The sequence below is a fragment of the Patagioenas fasciata genome, chromosome 23 (genome assembly GCF_037038585.1).
Source record: "Patagioenas fasciata isolate bPatFas1 chromosome 23, bPatFas1.hap1, whole genome shotgun sequence".
Taxonomy (NCBI): Eukaryota; Metazoa; Chordata; class Aves; order Columbiformes; family Columbidae; genus Patagioenas; species Patagioenas fasciata.
In genome coordinates, this window is record NC_092542.1 from 3,202,556 (window position 1) to 3,222,689 (window position 20,134).

The 20,134-nt window shown below is 46.8% G+C and overlaps 1 protein-coding gene across 5 annotated transcripts in view; it reads left to right on the plus strand.

Moving 5' to 3' along the window:
• The first annotated feature begins 3,884 nt into the window (after window positions 1-3,884).
• Window positions 3,885-20,134, plus strand: part of PIK3CD (phosphatidylinositol-4,5-bisphosphate 3-kinase catalytic subunit delta) — a 34,270-nt gene continuing 18,020 nt past the window's right edge. For 2 of the 5 annotated variants that reach the window (XM_065855209.2, XM_065855210.2), the window contains exons 1-3: window positions 12,574-12,635; window positions 18,691-18,764; window positions 19,123-19,286. In XM_065855209.2, the coding sequence (XP_065711281.1) occupies window positions 19,146-19,286 (141 nt within the window). In that variant the 5' untranslated portion in view covers window positions 12,574-12,635; window positions 18,691-18,764; window positions 19,123-19,145. Of the gene's footprint in view, window positions 3,932-12,573; window positions 12,636-12,670; window positions 12,818-17,596; window positions 18,133-18,690; window positions 18,765-19,122; window positions 19,287-20,134 lie in introns of those variants that run through there. The other 3 variants (XM_071798536.1, XM_071798535.1, XM_071798534.1) reach the window with 3 other exon arrangements.

Sequence of the window (20,134 nt, forward strand, 5' to 3'; positions counted from 1 at the left end):
GTGACTTGGCACCTCAGACTGGGTTTTGTGAGGGGAGCTCGGCCTCCTCCGCTGTGGGCGCTCCCTTGTGTGTCCTCCCACCCTATGCATAGATAAGATTACTTCTATGTGCCTTTAGGTAAAGATCACTTCTATCCTCATTATTCCCCTTGAACGTAAGAGGTTATAATGAGGGTATAAAGTGAATTTTATAGGTTGAAGGAAGCAGCTCGGGTGTTTTTTTGGAGGCCGTGTGCCTGCGGCCTGCAAGGCCTTTGGCCGTGTTGGCTTTGTGTGTGTCCAGAGGAAGAATTTGCCACCGGTTTCTCTATGTGTGTGTGGTGGCAGCTCCAGGCTTGGCTTTAGTCCTGGGCCCTGACGCAGCTGAGAGAGGTGGACCACAAAAAAATGTATATTTACAGCCATTTACAGCAACTGCCAACTAAGCAAGTGCTTTACTGCACCATTGTCCAGCTCAGGTAATCCTGCATGCAGCAAGAAATAGACACGTCATACTCTAAAGTGGACTTTATTGTTGGGTTTTTGTAGCTTTTTTTGGTTGTTCTCTTGTGTTTTGACTTTCAGGTGACCATTGTTGAGGTGTCTGTTCTCACACAGAGATGATGAGCACAGTGAAAATTACCAGTTACATCTGTTCCAGGGTTTTCAAAACCAGTGAATTTTGGGTCCTGGACACCTGATACTCTCACAATTTTTTAGTATCAAGCATTTAAAAGTATGTCAGTTTGGACTTCTACAGTTAGACTTTAATTTGGGAACAGCTAATTTGTTATCAATCCACTGTCACTGCTGATTTAGTAGCTGGAAGTTCTTTTGCATGACTGAAATCCTTCAAAGACTGTTTTCCCATCATCTTTGTGTGTGATTCTCTGAGTAAATAAATGATTTTCCCAATTAAATTTAGCTTTTAGGGGGGAAGGGAGGTGTTACTGGTGTGTGGAAGTGGTGTTGTGTTTGTTTTGCGGGAGGATTTTGTCGTTTGTTCGTGTTTGGTTTTCATTTTTTGGTTATGTCTTCAGGATTTCCTGAAGCAGTTCTAGTTTTTAACTTTTCTAGATGTATTTAACTATAATTAGTTTACCAGCAGACATATGTGTAATAGTTTTCACAGCTACAGCATTCAGGCCCCTGGCATTTCTATCTAAAAAATATTTACTGTCTAGGAAAGGAAGTTGTGCTCGGTACATAAGCCTCTGTTTGTGGCTAAAACCATTTGTGATTCCACTAGGTGGAGCGTTGGTGTCGCTCATGGATAAGAAGGATCGCTATTAATGAGGCCGAAATGGGTCTCAGTGAAACACCTCTGCAAAATGAAACAATAGGTACACATCGGAACAATGCCAAAGGGACATTCTAAAAGCCTGTAAATGGAGATGGGAATATGAGTTCAAATGCCATTTTCACTCCTTTTTCCTATGGGTAGGTCCAGTCAGGTGTAGGTGGAATTTATTGTATTTCTCATAAGAATAGAAGTGATGCACATGGCTGACCTACCTGCGGCCCAAGTATCTTGTCCTTCCTCCTCTCATGCTCCTTATTGCACCTGCTTTGTCCTTTTTTTGACCAGGTTTAGATAATACGGTTAGATCCCTTACACGTGTGTGTTTATTTGAATGCCACGGAAGAGTTAATCATCTCCCGTAGCTCTCTGCCTTCTCTGGGGGCTCCTTCAGTTGTCAGCAGAGCTGGTCTCTTCCCAAGGATGATTCAGAGCATTTAGATGGAGGCCTTGCTCTGAATCACAGCTTGTGGGAGCATCTCTCTTCATCAGCTATTGAACCAGACAGAACAGAACAGAGATCCAGGGCAGGCTGGCTGCCCAGCTTTACTGCTGGGAATCCCCCCAACCTCATGCAGGAACTCACACGCTCCCCCCATCACTCCCCGCATTACTTCTGTGCCTGGAACCGAAAACTGCAGTGTTGGCTGTGTTTAAACATTTAAACCAGGGGAATTGTTCATGGTTCACACAGCTTTTTTTTAATGGCTCCGAAGCACGGGGGCCTCTCTCGCATTTTGCATCCCTCCAGCAGCGGAGGGTCTTATTGGTAAGCCTCGTCCTCTTGGGTTTGTGGCTACATTTAGAAATCCTGACCTCTGCTTATTTTTCTTCAAGTTGTAGCCTTGGGTCAACATTCTTATAGGTTTTATAAATAAACCACAGCACAGCATATCCCTGTGCAAGCAATACAGAGGCTTTGAAAATGACCAAGGAAATATTGCATTCCCCTTTCCCACCAGCAGATATCAGACTGTTTAATTATTTTCTGTTGTGTTGCCTCGCATCTGTCTTTGTTCCCTCCCCCTTTATTTTCAGCAATTAAAATAATGGTTTTATTTGTTATTAACAGTAGAAAATGAGGACAACTTTCACAGTGCTGAATTAGTACAGTTGTAAAAGACTTTTGACAAATGCTGTGCCAATATCTTAACTTGCTAGGGCCTATAATAGATCCGGAGCTGTTGATCACTATGGGATGTGGCAGGTCATTTTGTGGCTAAATATTGTGAATTGTTGCCTGTTATGGCTCAGGTTGTGCACGCTTGTCCCACCTGCATTCATTTTAAATGTTGAGCTCTGGTCTCCAGAAGCAGTAGATAAAATGTGGTTTGTGTTTGGCCTTTTCCCTTGCATTTAACATCACCAGGATTCCTGTGACATTGCTTCTTTTCCTTTTGTTTTATCCAGCTAGTTGGTTGACATAAAAACAGACGTGGTTACATGCAGGGATAAAGCTGGACGTACTTTATATGAAATAGAAGTCAGGGTGTTTGCTTGTTTGTCAGGGGTTTGCTTGGCCTTTGTATCCCCTGCTTGTGTTTTTGCCCCTAGCTGTTGTTTCCCCATCTCCACCCTTTTAATCTCCCAGCCTTATGTAGAATTCTGAAAAGATAAGGGTGTGAGCAATAACTCCTGCAAAATGGGAATCTTTCTGTCAGAAGTTGCCGGCAGAGGATGAGTTGGGAGAGCTGTGAATGCCAAGAACTGCAGACAAACTGATCCGCTGTCCTTCTTCAATAGACAGATGCCACTCAGAATCCTTAAACAGGCGTAAAAATGGTGCAAAGAGCTGTTTGCATGCAGCAGGTCATAGACAAAGCTCGGATAGTCTGTAGAATGGAAGATATTCCTTAGGAAGATATTTGGAAGCTGCAAATCTGGACTCCTGGGGGTAAAGGAGTTCCATACTTTTCCTTGAGGTTTAAAGCATGAAATGGCTGCAGAAATGGCAGCAAAGTTTCTGCTGTGACCTGTTCCTTTTACTCCGTGGCCCTGGGACCTTCAGAGCAGGAATTAGACCTGTGTTCTGTCCCAGAGCTAGTCTAGCTTTAGGACTATTCCCATGCATGAGGGACCAAAAATACCTTATCCAAGCTACAAAGAGAGCAGTGCTTTAGAAAACAAGCTAATGGCTGCGAGCGGCCGTCCCCATCAGCACAGCCCCCTCAAGAAAAGGGTGCAATAATAGCAGCTCCTTGCAGCCATTCCTGCCTTTCCCACCGTGCAGGAGCAGACCCCGTGTGCTGGGACGCAGGATGGAAGAGCAACAGGCACCCTGGGAACCTCTGTTACCCGCGGGTTCAGTCTGGCTCTCTGAATACCAGCTGAACTCCCACCTCTGCCCTAGAGACCAGCAGAGTCTAGCGAGACACATTTCCCTTCGCGCTGCTGGATTTCCCCTCCCTCAGTGGCTCTCTTGGCCATGCGACTCCGTAACCGGTTTCCCGTCAAGAGCAAGAGCGGCGTTTCTCACCGAGAATGCGGCCTGTGGTACGGGGGTGGGAAGGGAAGAGGGGGCTGGGGAAGCTTGCTGCTGCAGTTTCTGTGCCTCAATCTGTATTCTCTCTCTTCTCTGCATGGCTTCCTGTTTTTTCACACCACCGCTCTTCGAAACAACAAGCTGCAAGCGCCGCGGAGGACGGGGTGGAGGTTTGTAGGCTGGAAGAAGCCGCTGGCAACGCTTGCAAAAGGTTTGGGTGCAGGTTCTGGAAAAGGCACTACATGCTCATGTGTTTCTCCGGGTGCGATCCTGCCGCTGTGTGCCGCAGAAGTGGTTCTCTGAGCAGGGGGTGCTGTGGTTTACTCCTCGGAAACGCGTTGCTTGGTGCTGCATGATGGCAGCAGAATTGTCTGTTAATTTTCCTCCTTAGTAGTTGCTTTCCTCAGCTGCTCTTGAATGGACAAAACTAGAATTCACCCTGTACTTAGGCACCTTTTGGTAGTCAGTTGGATGTAGTTAGTGTCAGAATAATGCTGAAAGATGAACTGCCAGTGCTGATTCCTGAAGAATTTGGGATCTTAGACTTAAAAAAGCCTGCACAGTCCAGGTTTCTTTATGTTGTGTGATGAGCAAGTACCTCATTTGAAAGGCAGTGGTTAGGAGTTGCTCTGCCTTTCCACACCCTTGTCCAGCTGGTGCTTGCGCAGAGGCTGGACGATAGCGAACTGCTCAGAGAAGTGATGCCCAAGCTGAGAGCAGGATGGCAATTGCTACGGTTTGTAAATAACTGAAAATTATGAGAGCTGTGACTTCTGTTTCTCAGATGCCTGGCAGCATTCATGGAAAGCAAATTGCATTATAGGAACTCTGCCTTTTCCCCGTTTCCTACAGACTTAGATGAGTGAGTCTCTACTTACTCTGATTAAATCCATAATTCATCTCTGGCAGATGAATAACTTGTGGGGCCGAGGGAGCTGCTCTGCCATATAGGACCACGATCATGTTAACTTTAGTATCTGCTCTGTGCTCTTGTTCAATGCCCTGTGCTTAAATGAGAGGCACAAGGAGTCCTGTGCTCTTTTCAGTATGATTGTTGCAGAGCAGGAGATTATTTTTAATCTGAAATCATTGTATTGATGCCGTGTCTGCCGGTGAGTTGAAAGATAAATTTGTGAGGAGCGGTGCGGATGCCTTTGGGTCAAGGCATGGCACAAATGGCTGTTTCTGAGGTGCTGTTTTTATTGGTGACATCAGGCCCTCTCTTTGCTAACGTGTTGCTAAGTGGCTTCAAAAGCTGATTTTCTGGATAACAGTTGCAGAGTCCAGAGAAAGGTAAATAGAGAATTAGGTTGCAAAGTCTTGTTCTGGCAATGGTTTATCTGGGCAGGAGGCGGAGGGGTGGCCAAGCCAGCACAGCTGCTGCTGGAGCCCCTTGCTTGCCAGACAGCGCCATAGGAAGGACGTGAAAAATGGGCAAGATTGCATCAGTTATTGAGCCTAGTAAAAAATAATTAGCAAGAAAGCAGCAGGCAAATGGGCAGGGAGGAGAAAAATGGCCAGCCAAAGCGAGGAAAGATTGGACTTCACCAGAATATTGTTCTTTACTGAAGGGAATCAGTCAAATGGAGGGCCAAGCCCGCTGAGATGCCTGGTTACAGCCAGATGATTTCTGAGCACTTGCAGCCTGTAGAACTGCTGATGCGCTCCTTCCCTTCAGGGACAGTTAACTACACGTGTGTAGCAGAGGGTGATTCAGTCACCCCTGATAAGATCTAACAGATATCTTAAACCGAGTAAATAAACAAGTAGCAGCATAAACTTAATGGCTCTTTACTAGAGCTCAGTTGCCTCTCTGTAATGGAAAGTTTCAGGGAAACTTGGGGGGAATTTGCACACATGCAATCAGAGCTGCTGACTCCTCATTCAGAGCAGAGAAAAACGTCGTTTTCAGAATCAGTTATGCTGTGCCTTTTTTTTTTTTTAATGGTCTTTTCCTCTATTTTTTGCAACATGAAAGAAGCAGCATGACCAGTTTTAATTTTCTGCTCTAAGACTGATCCCAGCATATACTGGGCTTATTCAATCTTTGCTAATTCACATGTGTGTAGAACTGCCAGGGCATGTGTTTGTAGACTGCTTGTAGCTACAAGGTCTCCAAAGTACAGCCAAGGTTGCAGGCACAACCATCTGCCAACGAGCTGGAAACAGTGACTATCGATAATGGGATAAAAATCAATCAAGGTTTGATTGTCTCATGGCTGGCTATTTTGCTATCTCAAAAGTACCCGAAGGGGAAGACTTCGTGAGCTCTCTCTCCTGTGCAAGTTTGTCAGGTATCCTCGTCTTTACTTTTTTTTTGCAACACAGCAGTATTTCACATGCTATTTTTCACAATTTGTAAATTGAGTAGACTTTTGGCTGCCTTCCCGCCTTTGGTCAGCTGGACCCCACAAAAGAGGTTCAAAAAGGGAGCAGGAAAACTGCTGTGGTGCTCTGGATTGAGCAGTTCCCAGTGCCAAGTAATCTGTTACCAGCAAACGTGCTGATGGAGATAAGGGTTCAGAAAGACAGGAGCCATGGGGGACAAATGCATGTACTTGTGCATCCCTCAGCAAAATACATTTCAAATCTCCGTGGACTTTTGCTGGTTCTGATTCAGCAATAAAAATAAAATAAAATGGGTTTTGAGGGGTTGGTTGGTTTGGTTTTTTCGTCATTTGCTAATCTGAGGTGACTGCTCCAGTCTTTGTTTGCTATGTGACCACAAGGAAAAGACTGCCTGGTGTTTCGGGAACAGAATACGATGCTGGTCTCCATTCCCCCACTGCTGCCTGTGACCTCCCAGCACTGGGAACACACAAGCAGAGTGCACAGGAGTAAGCAGCAGCAATCAATAAAGCATTGAAGGAAGAGAAGAAAGGTAAATAAATAATGTGCATGGAGGAATAGTCAGGGCATGACCTGTTAGTGCTGAATGGTCTCTAAGTGGGTGCTGTGGCTGGGGTTGTGATGATGTGACATTAAAAGCCCATATGGCATGTCAGGAGCTCTGTGTTGTGAGGGGGCATTTGTCTGGCTGCAGGGTGGGAGCTGGTAAATAGGCAAGTGTGACAGGCTGGGAAATGGCATGGAAAGGGAAATGCTTCTGTGAAAGGAGAAGTCTGAGCAGGAGGAAGGATATATTTTTAGTGTCAAAGGGCTTCTGAATTTCTTTCGCTTTTGCCACAGGAGGAATTGCGTGTAGTAACTACATATATTTTTACTGGGTGTTTTCGGGGATGGGGAGGAAATGTCTATAAAGGCTTTTTTTTCTTTACGAACTCTTCTTTAAACAACTGAGTGAGCATCTTGGCTCCCCGAGCACCCCAAAGGAACCTGAGGGATGAGCAGCTGGGTGGCGAGTGGTCGCCAAAGCAGCAGCCCGGAGGTGCTGCCGTTGAGCAGTTCAGTGCTGATAAGCTCACTGGCCAGTGCTGAGGCCGGTGCTTTATTGCAACACCTGCCTCACCCCCTGGCATCTCTGACCTCTCAGAGCAAAGCGACCCGAGTTTCCTGCTGTGCCCCATCGTGAGAGAGTTGCTTTTTGGCTGAGAATATAGAAGTTTGAAATGGGATGGTAACGAGAGGCTCTTTGCTGACACTAACGTAATTGTGATAGTTCCCTTTTCTGGTGCCTTATTTCTTGTTGCCGATTCTTTAAAAACCTTTCCTTCTACAAGTGTGGCTTTATGGTCAGGTCATTGGAAACAAACTACATCCCCTCTTGCGGTATTCTAGCAAATGGCTGCATTTGGTCTATGTTTTCAAGTGGTTTCCATGTTTCTTGGTATTTCCAATGGGAACTCGAGATCATTTAATTCTCAAAGTCACACAAAGCAGTGTGGCTTGGCAACGTGCTTTGGCAATAATTACGTGCTGTACAGAACAGCACGTACCTATCAAGCTGGTGCTTATGGAAAGAGGCTGTACAGATTTCATTAAACTTCTCCAATAAATTTCCAAGCCTAATTCAGAAAGCGTCACCTTGCCCAAGTTGTGCATGAACTCAGTGGCACAATCCGTCTCCTTTTTGGCAGTGATGTGCCCCTGGTTTTGCATGTAGGTATCCAAACATCAGTCGTCTTGCTGCCTGGGAGCTCTGCTAACTATGTATGTCTGGTACTGTCCCCTCCTACCCCTGTCATTTTGTCATATTATCCATGAGGTTTTGTTCTGTGTCTTTCTACCCATGGCCTTTAGAAGGAGAGCAAATTGAAAATCTGGCTCCTGACTGCAGCTCATTTATACCAGTCACTCAAAACACTAAACAGAAAGTGGGTAGGAGGAAGGAAATTAGAGGTTGAGTTTTTTCCTGTTGAAGGTAAAAAGGAAATAAAATAGGAAATTCAATGTGAAGTTGCCACCTTGCTGAGCCTCCACCAGCACCACAGGCTTTATGACTGTTCTGTTGGGCTATGCCAAAAAAGATACTTCTAAGAATAAGGATGACAGGTATTTCTAACCCCCTTTTTAGGGCCCGGGAGGCCCAGGGCTCTGGCACGTGCATGGTGAGGAGGGCCAGCAGAGTGGTTTGTGTGTGAGCTTTGCGCAGGGGACATCTGGGCACAGATTTGCTGTTGTCCGGATCCTGCGTGTCCCTGTGTTTGAGAGTCACTTGGTCATTCTGGGTCTCAATTTGGCAGTCAAGGAGAAAAAAAACAAGCACTGAACTATTGGGAAAAAATGCAGAAGAATATAAAATTCCATTGTAACAAGCTGCCCGGGTTACTTAGAGAAATAAAGTGTTACTGTGACTGTTTTCCACCAACCCAAATTAATAATATTAGTCGCTACATCGCTGGGTAGAAGATCTGTGAGTATCGTACAAAACAGTTTGGTATGATATTGGTGGTTGTGATTCGCAAATCACACTGCAAACGCTGATCTCTTGAGTGATCCAATACTGAGCGTTGCTGTTCCCGCTGTCCTGGATGGGAAATCAAGGCAGCGAGCTCATAGTGTGGCTGGTGTCGTGGTCAGGGGCAGCGTGAGACCCACAAAACTCCTGTGAAACAGCAAATTTAGCTGCTTAAGTGCCTCCTGCTGGTGTGTGGGGAGACCCAACCTCGCTCAAACCCAGGCTGCTGCCTCATTTTAAATGATGATACAGTAATAATAAACAGTGAAGCTTTTTATTTTGAGAGGCACTCAGCCTTGTAGCATAGAGTGTAGGTGCTCAATGCAGTTAATACTTGTCTCTGGTATGGCTTCCCAGTCCTAGTTCTGTTTAGGCGGGCTGGAATGTTTGCTTCTGTGAAATACATCGTCTCTGTAAATATTTTTAAAGACTTAATGCAAACAAACATTATCTATTTCTGGCCCAAAATTTGAGGACAAAAATTTTGCACTTTCCTGCTACCAAAAGGAGTTTGTTTTTCCTTCACCGCTGTTCCCAGGGTAAAAGTTGTGGGTTTACCTCCAGCTATGTTAATGAATTTTCATCATTATGTCTCAGGTGGAAATTTCCCTGTTCACAAATGGAAATTTTATCCTGGTAATGGTAAAAATAATAATTTGCTTTTGGCCCAAGCCATCTCTCTTTTTAGAGAAAAAAAGGGAAAACATTGCATTCACATTCCTGTTCTCCTCGTTGTCACTGATGACTCATGGAATGGCCTTTGCTACTTATTTCTGACTCTTAAATGATTTTTCAGGTGGCTGCTAAAACATTCTTAAAGCATTTGTCACTGGCATCTGCCTCATCTTGTAACATGATACGTATATTTTATTTTTTATGCAGAGAGTGTATTTGTTTGGGTTCTGAATGTTGCTTAGTTTGGAATACACACTTTAAACATCAAATAAAGCTAAACAAACACCACCCAAATATAACAAACTCATGAGTTTGTGCAAAATATTTAGCACGGGCAGGCACCTGCGTCTGTCTGTCTGTCCTCAGCGTGCAGCCACCCACACACAAGTTTGCAAGATCCGGTCTTACTGGAAACAATTAAGAAGGACCCCCAAAATTCCCAGACTGGATGAAAGACCTTTTATTTAGTGCTCTGACTTTATCACTGAGATCTGGGTTTGTATTTTTTGAGAACCCATCACTTATGTGAACTTAAGCTGTACTTCTGGGTGTTGCAAACAAAAGGATCCAGAATCCCCTAACAGTAATTTCAAGAATAAATAGTGTGGTTTAATTAAACAGGCAGTTATGGCTCATAATGGAAATCTGTGGTTTTATAGATCACTCACTTTCTGCAAAAGGTACTCCCAAGAAATGGTATTGCAAAAAATCAGAGGAAAGTTGTTTGTCCCTCCTGAAGAACCGATAGAAAAGGGACGTGGCTTCTGTCCATTTGTGCCCGACATCCTTTGGTTTTGTATTAAAAAATCTTCAACAGAAGTGAGTTTTAGAGAGATAGCCCTTGTGTGCATGGGAAATGCCGTGCATGTGTGTGCAGTTGTATTTTGAAGTGATAAAAAAGCAAACGATGTTTTGTGTTGAGACATCGGCGCTTTGAACTTCGGTAGCACCACCGGTTAAAGACCTCAAATGACTTGTGCAAACAGCAAAGCTTCACAAAATGCCCTGTGAAACACAGCAGTAATATTATCTGTGTTCTGCATGCAGAGAAACGGGTGGAACAACTTATTAAAGGCCGTGATATCGGGGCCAGTGTGAGTAGAATGTGAGGACCTTACTTCAGGTCCTTGGAAGCATTAAATCTTGGGGTTTCGGAACAGCGTGTGTAGTTCTGCTCCTTTGAAATTCTGATGAAGAAACACCCCAGGAGGGTTCAAGTGAAGCCTCCTGGTTCATTTTGATAACCTTCTAAGGAGAACCGCCTCCAGGGCTTTTTCTCTTTTACAAGTCCTTTAGTGTCATAGAATCATTTTGGTTGGAAGAGACCTTCAGGGTCATCACAACTTAGCTTTAAACCATGACCCTTGAACCAGAGCAGATAAGGTTTGTTTGACTTTTTTTTACGCCTTTAACCTTGGCCTTGTCGGGCATCGTCAAGCACACATATATACATATAAATAAAGAATTAAAATCCTGTAGCAGAGCAGCATTATGGTGCAGCACAGAGACCCTTTGTGCGGGATGCACAAAGAAACAGGGGTCTTTGAGCCCCGAAGCGCTGTTTGCTTTGGCATTTCTCAGCGGAGGCCGTACCTGCAGCTGCCCTTGCACAGCCGAGCTCTGTGCTCGCCTCCGACCGCTCGTGTGGATCGGCGCTGCACACTTCATGCAGCTCTGATCCTATTTCAGCTCTTGTTGCCAAAAAAACCCCTCTCTTTTGACTCTTAAATGAGCGCGAGTTAGCAGCCGTGTTTGCAGACCAACGGCGTGGCTGAAGCGCGAACGCGGTTTCCCGCCTGTTTGGTAGTGTTAACCACATGGAGCAAATAGTTTCATCTCTCCTAAAACTGCTCTGGCTTCCTGTTTGCTTTGTGGTGCAATTAGATGTGGTGAGGTTTGGTTTGGTTTGTTTTTTAATTTGTTTGTTTACCCCATACACCGCTATATGGAGGACAAGAGAGGTTACTTCTAGCTTTGCCTATAGAAATGGTGAACACAGCTTCATTTAAGAGCTGGCAATACAAAATCAAACTTTTGGAGTTTTAGACCTGATTAGCATGCTGTGGGAATGGTCTTTTTGAACTAATGTTGGATGCCTTTGAAATAATGCCAACGTGGATTCCACCAGCCCTTCTTACCAGTGTTTCCTTCCAGGCTCGTCCTTGTAAGTGTTCAGTACAGTCCTGTATGTGAAATGTGGAGATGATTAATAGAAAAGCTGTTGAAAATGAAAAAAATAGCAGAACAGAAACCAGAATTCCTGTAAACAGTCTGTTAAAAATATCTTCAGCACATGTCATGGCCGATGATTTAAAATAGACAGTTTCTGAGCTTTAAAAGGTCACGTTAAGACCTGATAGTGGATTTGAATGGAGCTGAAAACAAATGCTTCAGCAGTCACATTTTGTACGGATGGTAAGAAATGTGTTGCCACTTAGGAATGTTCAGGGGAAAAAAAACCAAGTCAGATTGCAAGAATAATGAGCTTTTCTTGGATTATAACCTGGAAAACAAAAACAACTTATACCTTAATCACGTGCCTCCAGCAGCAGAAGCTTTAGGAAAAATGATGATCCTGGGAGTCGTATAATGGCAGGACCAGTCAGGGCAATGTCCGATACCAAGATTGTTTCCCTCTCACACGTGGAAACAAACAATTAAAAACACAAGTCCAGGTTCACAATCTCTTATTACTTGTGGCCCAAAGTGCAAGGGGAGATGTGTGAAGAGAGATATATATATTTTTTTCAAATTAGCAAATGGTCTTTGAGTATCGAATTGCTGCTGAAAAATTAATGAGACAGAGGATGGTGATTGTCTTTGAACACTGGGAACATTTCTTGTCCCCATCTGCTGCTTTGGAACCACTGATTTCCCACGGCGGTCCAGAGATGCTCTGTGCACGGGGGTGACAGCAGCCCCGTGGGGCGGCTGCGTAGTGCACCTGCCCCTCCCTGGGGCCCAGAGCAGGACCCAGTGCAGGGGTTCAGCTGCACACCGTGCCCGGTGCAGGGTCACCAGTGCGTGGGACACGGCGCTTTGCCAGCCGGGTGGACGGGCCTCGCTCGCTGCGCGGCACTTTGGAGACGGTGCCTGACGCCGGGGCGCGGGCGGCACTTTGCAGACGGTGCCTGACCGGCGATGGGGTGTGGCCGTGGGCGTGGCCCGCGAGAGGCGTGGCTGTCGGTTGGGCGTGGCTGTGACTGGGGCGGGGCCGTGGGCGGGGCGGGACAGCGCCTGGGGCGTGGTCGTAGGCGGGCCTCCGAGTGGGGCGGGGCCAGCGGGTGGGCGGGGCCTGACCGGGCCGCGCCGGGAGCGCGGCAGCCGCGGCAGCAGCGCAGGTGAGCGCCGAGGGAACTGGAAATGGGAACGGGGGGGCCCTTGGCGGCGGCGGGGAGGACCAGGGCCCGGCAGGAGCGACAAAAGAGGAGCGACATCATGTCCCCCGCCGGGCCGTGGCGCTGCGCATCCCCGGCCGCGGCTCCGGGAGTCCTTGCCCGCGGCTCCGGGGGTCGGTGCGCGGGTACGGTGGGGTCCCCGCGGCTGGCGGGGTGTCTGTCCTCCGTGTCTCTCTCCTGCGTGTGTCGCTGTGCCCTTTGCGGCAAATTCTAATTACTCCTAGAATTCCTTTGACAAACAGCGTTCCTACAAAAAAAGCACCTTTGCTTTAGGAAAATGCGGTGTTTTAAGACTCGATGACCTACGGAGGTGAATGTAGATTTTAGCCGCTCCGGGGACAGCCCTTGAAGCCGAACCCCCCACCTCGCAGCAGTAGTTGCGCTGCCAGCAGCACTCCTCTGGTTTCCAGGGCGGGCGGGTGGCATCGGGCTTTCGTTTTTCGGCCAGGAATTGCGCAGTAACCGCTCATGTCACCGCTGAGCGGCTCCAGGGCTGCTGGGGGGTCTTGTCCTGCTGGGATTCCTGCCCGGCCTTTACCCGGCAGGTTTGGTGCTCAGCACCTTGTCTCTGCGGTTAAGAGTCACCCAAAGGTTTGTGCATCCTTGGCAGCATCCTGTACCTTCCTCGCTGTCGGAGTTGTGCTGCCTGGGTTCGTTGCTAATGGTGGTGTGTTTCTGCTATGGGTTAGCTTTGGACTGTGTGTTTTGGCAGGGCACAAGGGTCTTTTGACAGCTTTCTTAGCAGCTGGGGACGGTGTGCTGCGTGTGCTCCAGATGAGAACCTGAAAGTGAAGGAAGCTGAATATAGTGGTGGAGGGTCATTAGGAATGTATGCCTTATTTTTTGTTTTCATCAGTAAGATGCACTTGGGTTTCTGCTGTTGTCCCCTCATCAGAGCAGTTGGAAAAAGACTAATTTCTGTAACATCTTTGGCTAGAGGCTTTTATTTATCACAGCTTCCTCCACCTCCCAGGCTGTGCCTGTGTTAACAGTAATAGCCAGAGTGCAAAGATCCTAAACCACTTTGCCAGCATTTAAGAATTATGCCATCCTTCATGAGGTGTACTTGCGAATGCGAGAAAACTGAAACACGGAGGAGTTAGTTGTTTGAAGTCGTGCATCAAACAGTTTTCAGGGTTAGGAATGGAACTTTGCAAGTTGTCGGTTTTCAAGCTCTTGCTTTAACCACTAAATATCCTGTTTCCCACTGGATGCTTCCTCAGACAACCCCAGAAGCATAGTTGATTGACTGTGAACTTGCCTAAAAGGCTGATTGGAAATTTCTGCCAGAGAAGGCTGTCGAGTCCTCTGTTCAGGTGCTTTTCTTACTCCCTGGTATTCCTGTGCCTTTCTCTAGTGATATCATTTTACTTCCAGAATGAGGTACGGCTTTGCATTTCCATTTCTCTTAAGTTGCTTTACGTGAGCTCTTCTTTCCTTCCCTCAGGCTATTGCTTGTGGTTGGATCTAAGGTCCTGCTGAGCTGGAATGATGGTAAATCACTCTGATGCTCTTTCTCCAGTTGCTCTGGTGCTGGGAGCCCCACAGAACTGCAGCCTGTTTTTATCACTGTGTGTACATTCAGCTTTCCTATCTCTTTCCTTGCTGACAACCCCTCTCATCATCAGCCCTGCACACAAACAAGGTTAGCTCCAGTTCAGATTGCATTAGTGTAGTTCTGCTTCCCATTACTTCTCTCTGTGAGCCTGTTTTATGGGGATGTGCATGTGTAAGGCGGGCATGGAGCAATAGAAATGCTCCAAGTAAAGGGAAGGGCACAAGCCAAAGGATGCTTTGGATCCAGTTGTTCAAAGCCTGATCCTGGTAGTCTCCACATAGCTAGAATGCGTGCTTGGAATGTGGAAAAATCTGCGGTTCTTTGCTGACATCTTGTTGCATGGAAGATGCTGATTTTGGTACGTAAATGCTTTCAACTACTGTTGAAAGAATGAATGAATCGGTGCAGGGAATTGCGTGGCAGGATGGAAGAGATCGATGTACAAAACCGAAACTGATATTATGCAGAGACCTGTATTTGATTTTTATATTTGGTAGAGGCAGAAGTCTTATTACAGTAAACTAAATAAAGGAGATGAGAATATCTCAAACTAGGGTTTGAAGAAATTAACCCTGAAGATGCAAAAGCATTGATTGTAGGTGTTGTTCGGTACTTGAATGCTTCTCCACACCTTTTCCAGGGGCCCTTGTTTTCTCCTGCTTAGTTCACGGGCCAAATCTTATACTTGTGTGTATGTGTTGGAGAAGGAACCGGAGACAATTAGAGCTGTGGTGCAACTCAGGTCTATAGCGAGGGTGCAACAGTGTCACGGGAGTGGAAGGAGAGCAGCGATGGCCTAACAGCACAGTTGGGACACTGATCTGTATTTTACAGAAAGCTTAATGGAAGTTGTAAAGGAAACACCTTTGTTGACACGAGAGCAAAATCTGTCCTATTGATGCCACCTCCGAAGGGAATGATGTTAGCAGGTGTTCCAGAAGGCAGCAAAGCCGTTCGTGTGGCAGAAAGGCTGCTGCCAGCTGAAGGTCCAGGCTCTGCGTGGCTCGGGGCAGCTGTGTGAGGGGCTGGCTGTTCTCAGCCCAGCTTGCCAGGGATGCTGCGGGCTGGTTAGAGCATCGATCCGCGGCCTCGGAGGTCCCTGCTCAGCGGGGCTGAACAGCACAGCAGACACCTGCAGACGGACAGTCCCCGAGGCCGTTTCTAGCGTCTCACCAGCACGTGTTCCTTTTCAGATGAATAAACAGCCAGGTTGTCAATACTTGTCAGCAGGAAGAGCTGCAAAGGCCAGTCTTACTATGAACTTCTGTTGGTTGCATCCACATCATGGGACTTGAGTTTAAATCAGGATTTTTTTATGTTAAGCCACAAGAGAAGCAGGTACAGCGTGTTTTTGCTGTGTGGCCCTGCAAGGGGGGAGCTCCCTACAAACTCCCACGTGCAGTCGCAGTTTGACTTGCTGGTGTGTCCCTACCTGCTGCAGGAGTTTTCCCAGTCTGTTCTTGGAGGGGAGTTTGCGGGTTAATTTTACGCTGTCAGTGCTCAAATGACTTGCCCCAAGTGTCTGGTGGACCCGTCTTACCCCATCCCCACCAAAAAATCAAGCCCAAGCGTAAAACACCTTCAGAACACGCACGCTCTGTGCCTATGAAAGCTTAGGGCTGGTTCAAATCTAAGTGTGTTTGATTGTGTGGGAAAGACACGGCCAGCACGTGTGTGCATAAAAATTCCCGTGGCCTCCTCCCCCGGCAAAGCCGATGGCTGCAATGAAAGTGATTTCCTGCTGTCTCCCCCGCGACACGCGTCACCTGCGAGCTGCGCGCCGCTCATTTCTTATAAATTCGAAAGGTATTTTTGTAGTCCTGGGGTTTAGTAATTTTGTAATCTGTTTGTGGGCGTTAGAGCTTCCGTGTCTAACGCTGCAGCCTCGCAGAGGTTTGTGGAACGCTGCCCCGTGTGTGATCTTGCTTGCTTGCTGCTTTTTTTCTCCCTTCTCAATAGCAGTTGTATGTTGTAAACACCGGAGCTGTGGTTGATCAACTTCATAAGAGGAGATTTGTGTTAGTGTGTTTTGTGTTGACTGCTGGCTTGTTAAATACCGGCTGGGTAATTTCAAATGTGTTTGTTACACTCTGCATGAATTTACCTTTATGTACTGAATCCTCGGGTGCTTGGAACGAGTAGTTGAGGGTTGTGGAGATGGGGCTGGTGGGGGAGGAAGAAGCATCGTAGGATGATGTGGGTGGGGAATGTTCGAGCAGGAGGATGTTGTGGGGTGCGTTGCAGGAGGGGGAGTGAGGACTGAGGGTGTTTGATGGTAGCAGTGGGTGGCTGCAGCTCGGCGTTGGTACGCAGGGCTCTTTGATGGCCTGTGTACCTGCCTGAGGTTGGTTCTGCGGGTTCGCATCCCACTCAAACCTGAGCTTCTGTCTCTCTCTTGCTTGCCCCGGCTTTGAGAGATATGCAAGTTGTGCAGTAAACTAATTGCTGTCACGTGTGGGTTGATTAACTTGAAGCCCAGGCTATCAGACCCGCAGCTCAGAACCCTACAACAAGATGAGATTTTTAACAACAATGTGTTCATTTACCAGGATGAAAGCCTGAGATGATGCTGGGGCTTTTGAAAATTGGCAGCTGCAATGGAGAATCCTTTTTTTTGAAGACTGCTGCAGTGAAAGACAAGGATTATATATCAAACAACCCCAGTAGCATAAACCCTGACAAAAAAGACTGATTTGGCTCTTCACAAATGGCAAAATGACCCAGAAAAAAGGGAGTTGTAATTACTTTTACTTGTGAGGTCAAGATAGTGTGAACAAGGTTACAGCCTGGAGAGTTCTGTTCTAATTTCCCAAGGCGAAAGGGAAGATGAAGCGGTGGAGGAATATTAATCTATACAGAGCTCGCTTCATGTAAAAACTGTCACACTGGGTCAGACCCAAGGTCCAACAAGCAGCATTCTGAGTTTAGTAATGGGAAGGGCAAAGACTTGATAAATGGAGTATTAGAGACAGAGTTGTTCTTCCTTTGGCATATCAACTCCGGGTTCTGTTGGAAAAATCCCTCTATATCGGGAAAGGTTGGAAAGACCAAGTATTGAGCGATTTGAACTTGACATTGTGCTAATAGCCTAGATAAGGTACCTCATATCTGATGGGATGTGGGATCAGGTAGAAACCCTCAGCAGAAGGAAGCATTTCAGCCGTTCTTGTGTCTTTGCTGGTCAGCAGAGTGGTGGGAGTTTTCTGCTTTTGTTGCCATTGGGAAAGGCTTAGGTAGCAAATACTCTAGAAACTTGCTGGGTTGATCGTTAATGAGCAGAAGACGAGGCAACCTTGTTTTGCTTTATTCAAACTGGAAGACCTTGCCTCCTCCTCGTCACTTCCCTCCCTCCCAAGGCACATGGGTGGCTTTGTGGTTGCTGTATCCGGTCCCGGTGCGATACAGCGTGTGTGCTGAGGAAGCAGGACAGATAAAGCACAGCTCGTGTTTCTGGGAATCCTTACCCCACCGCGGCTGGGGAAGTGTTGTGCTCCTGGCCACAGGCAGATAAGATGTTGGGCTTCTTGTTGTACTGAAACACAGGGGTGGCTCATGAGAAGCTGCCAGCAGGACTTGACGATTTGGGAGACCCAAATCTTCGGCAGCACGTTGCTCAGTTTCTTTCTAAGTCTGTATGCGGTCTGACAGCTGCTAAGCCGTATTTTAAGTTGTGAATGAGCAAACTTTGTACTGGTTTCATTGGCTGAGGATAAGTGACGCTGTCAGAATTGCTCAGGGCTGAGTTTAGAGCCGGCCAAGAGTCAGAATGACAGGAGGCTGAGGCCTTGGTGTCCACAGCAGCTGTGGACCATGGGTGTGTGAGCACCCTCTAGGCCGTTCTACTGCTGTGTTTCTCTGTGGACCTGCTGGAAAAACTCTCTGGTAAGTGAGAGGGGATTTAGGTGAGCGGTTTTGCCGGCTGAGGTGGTGGAAGGGAGGCAGAGCCACATATCTCTCGCTAGGAGCTGATGCTGATGGCTCCACGCTCTCCCTGCACATCGGGACAACACACTTACCTGTGGGGGAAAACTGCACTTTTATCCCGCTGCAGTATTTTGTTTGTGGGCAGATGGATGGAGCGTGGGGGTTTCTCTGACTTTGGTGTTCATGTCTTTAAGAAAGAAACCGGACGATGGATGCGCTTCTGCTGAATGCCTTTTGTTTTAGTGTGCGCTTATCCTGTGTTTGAAAACAGCAGTTTGTACCTGATAGTTTTCAGATTCTTTTTCTCTTCTTTGCACTGAGAAAAAAAGAATTCTAGAGCCATGCCAAGTCAAAGGATGCAGATGGATTTAACAAAAATATTTTGATTGCCTCAGCCTTCAGTTTCATTTTTCCTGTACTTTTAGAGGTGGGATAGACAGTGGAGTACAATTTGGTTTTATGTATAAAAACATACGCATGCTCAGAACCAACAGCACCTCTTTCTCCCTCTTGCAGACTGGAACTGAGCTCTGGAAGAACGAAGTGGATCTTGGAGCATGTGGCCTGAGGATCGCCTTGCAGAGCCAGGGGTAGGAATCATTGTTTCTGTTGGCTGCTTGGTCGTAGATGAGCTATTGGGACAAGTGCCTTTGTTCTCAAGTGAAGATAATTCTTTAAGTTCTTTGCCAGATGTAGATGTTAATCCCAGTCTAGAAGAGATTAGGAAAGGGTTGCATTGACATAGAAGCAAATTCTATAGCAAGAATGCTTCCGTGGCTTAAAGGCCCTGGACTGGAAATTTGAAGGTGCCTGTTTTCCTGAGCTATCAGGATATGCTGACCTTCCTGTCCTTGGGTCCTTTAGCCAATTAATGTTCTACAGAGCCCAGCACAGATCTGACTGTTACTACATAGTCAACAGCAACAGACTTTTTACCTTTTCTTGCAGGTGGTAGCTCAGAAGTGAGCAGGATGCCCCCAGGCATTTACTGCCCTATGGAATTCTGGTCCAAGGGGGAAAACCAAAACATCCAGGTGGATTTTCTGCTGCCCACAGGCATATACTTAAACCTCTCCGTGTCCTGCAATGCCAGCTTGGGCACCATCAAGCAGGTAACAGCCTAGTTCTGCAGACTTACCTGCAATTCCTGGAACAAGGGATCTGTTCTTGGGCAACACCTGGGGAAATGTGTTGGGTCTTAAAGTCAAGTGCCAGCCCATCCCTCTCTTGCCTTGCAGAAACTGAATACTGGAAGCTGGGAATGGTAATGACACAGAGGATTTTTCTTAGTGCTTCATTTGAGGAATAGAATGCTGTAGTGAAACCACATGTAAAAAAAAATGTAGCTGCTTCCTTGTTTCCCTGGGCAGACGCGGGGTATGGGGAGAGTGAAGGAGAGCACTGGAGAAGGTTTTCTCTGCAGCAGCAACCTGGCCTGGATGAGTCACAGATCACAAGGGACAGAAGCACAGTGCCAGATTATTCCAAGTTTTCTCATGCTGCGATTTTCGCATTAAAAAAACCCAAACCAAACAAAAAAAAAAACCCTGAGTAGAGCTGATTGGTTCCAGCTGTGAGTTACAGGTCTGTGTTTTGCAGCCAGTCGGCCGGCTGGGTCACACCAGAGGCCCATCTGCTCCGGGTTTTGTCTCCTGTAGCAGGCGCTTAGGATGAGAGTGAAGAAATGAAATATGAAGAGTCATGTAGTGCTGTCCGCTGGGAGTGAGGAATCTTTGGGAACTGGATAGTGTCAAGAAGACTTCAGTAAAGTTCTTGGCTCTTGTCACAGATTTCGTGTTACTGGGGGCAAGTTACTTAACCTGATTTTGCTTCCAGTGGAAGTAATACCTCTGTTTCACAAGGCTAGTATCCAGCAGGCTCTTACCGTGAGGTGTGCAGCTGGGGGTTACTTAAATACACAGGTCAAGGGATTTACTTTGCCTGTAACAAACAGCAAGCA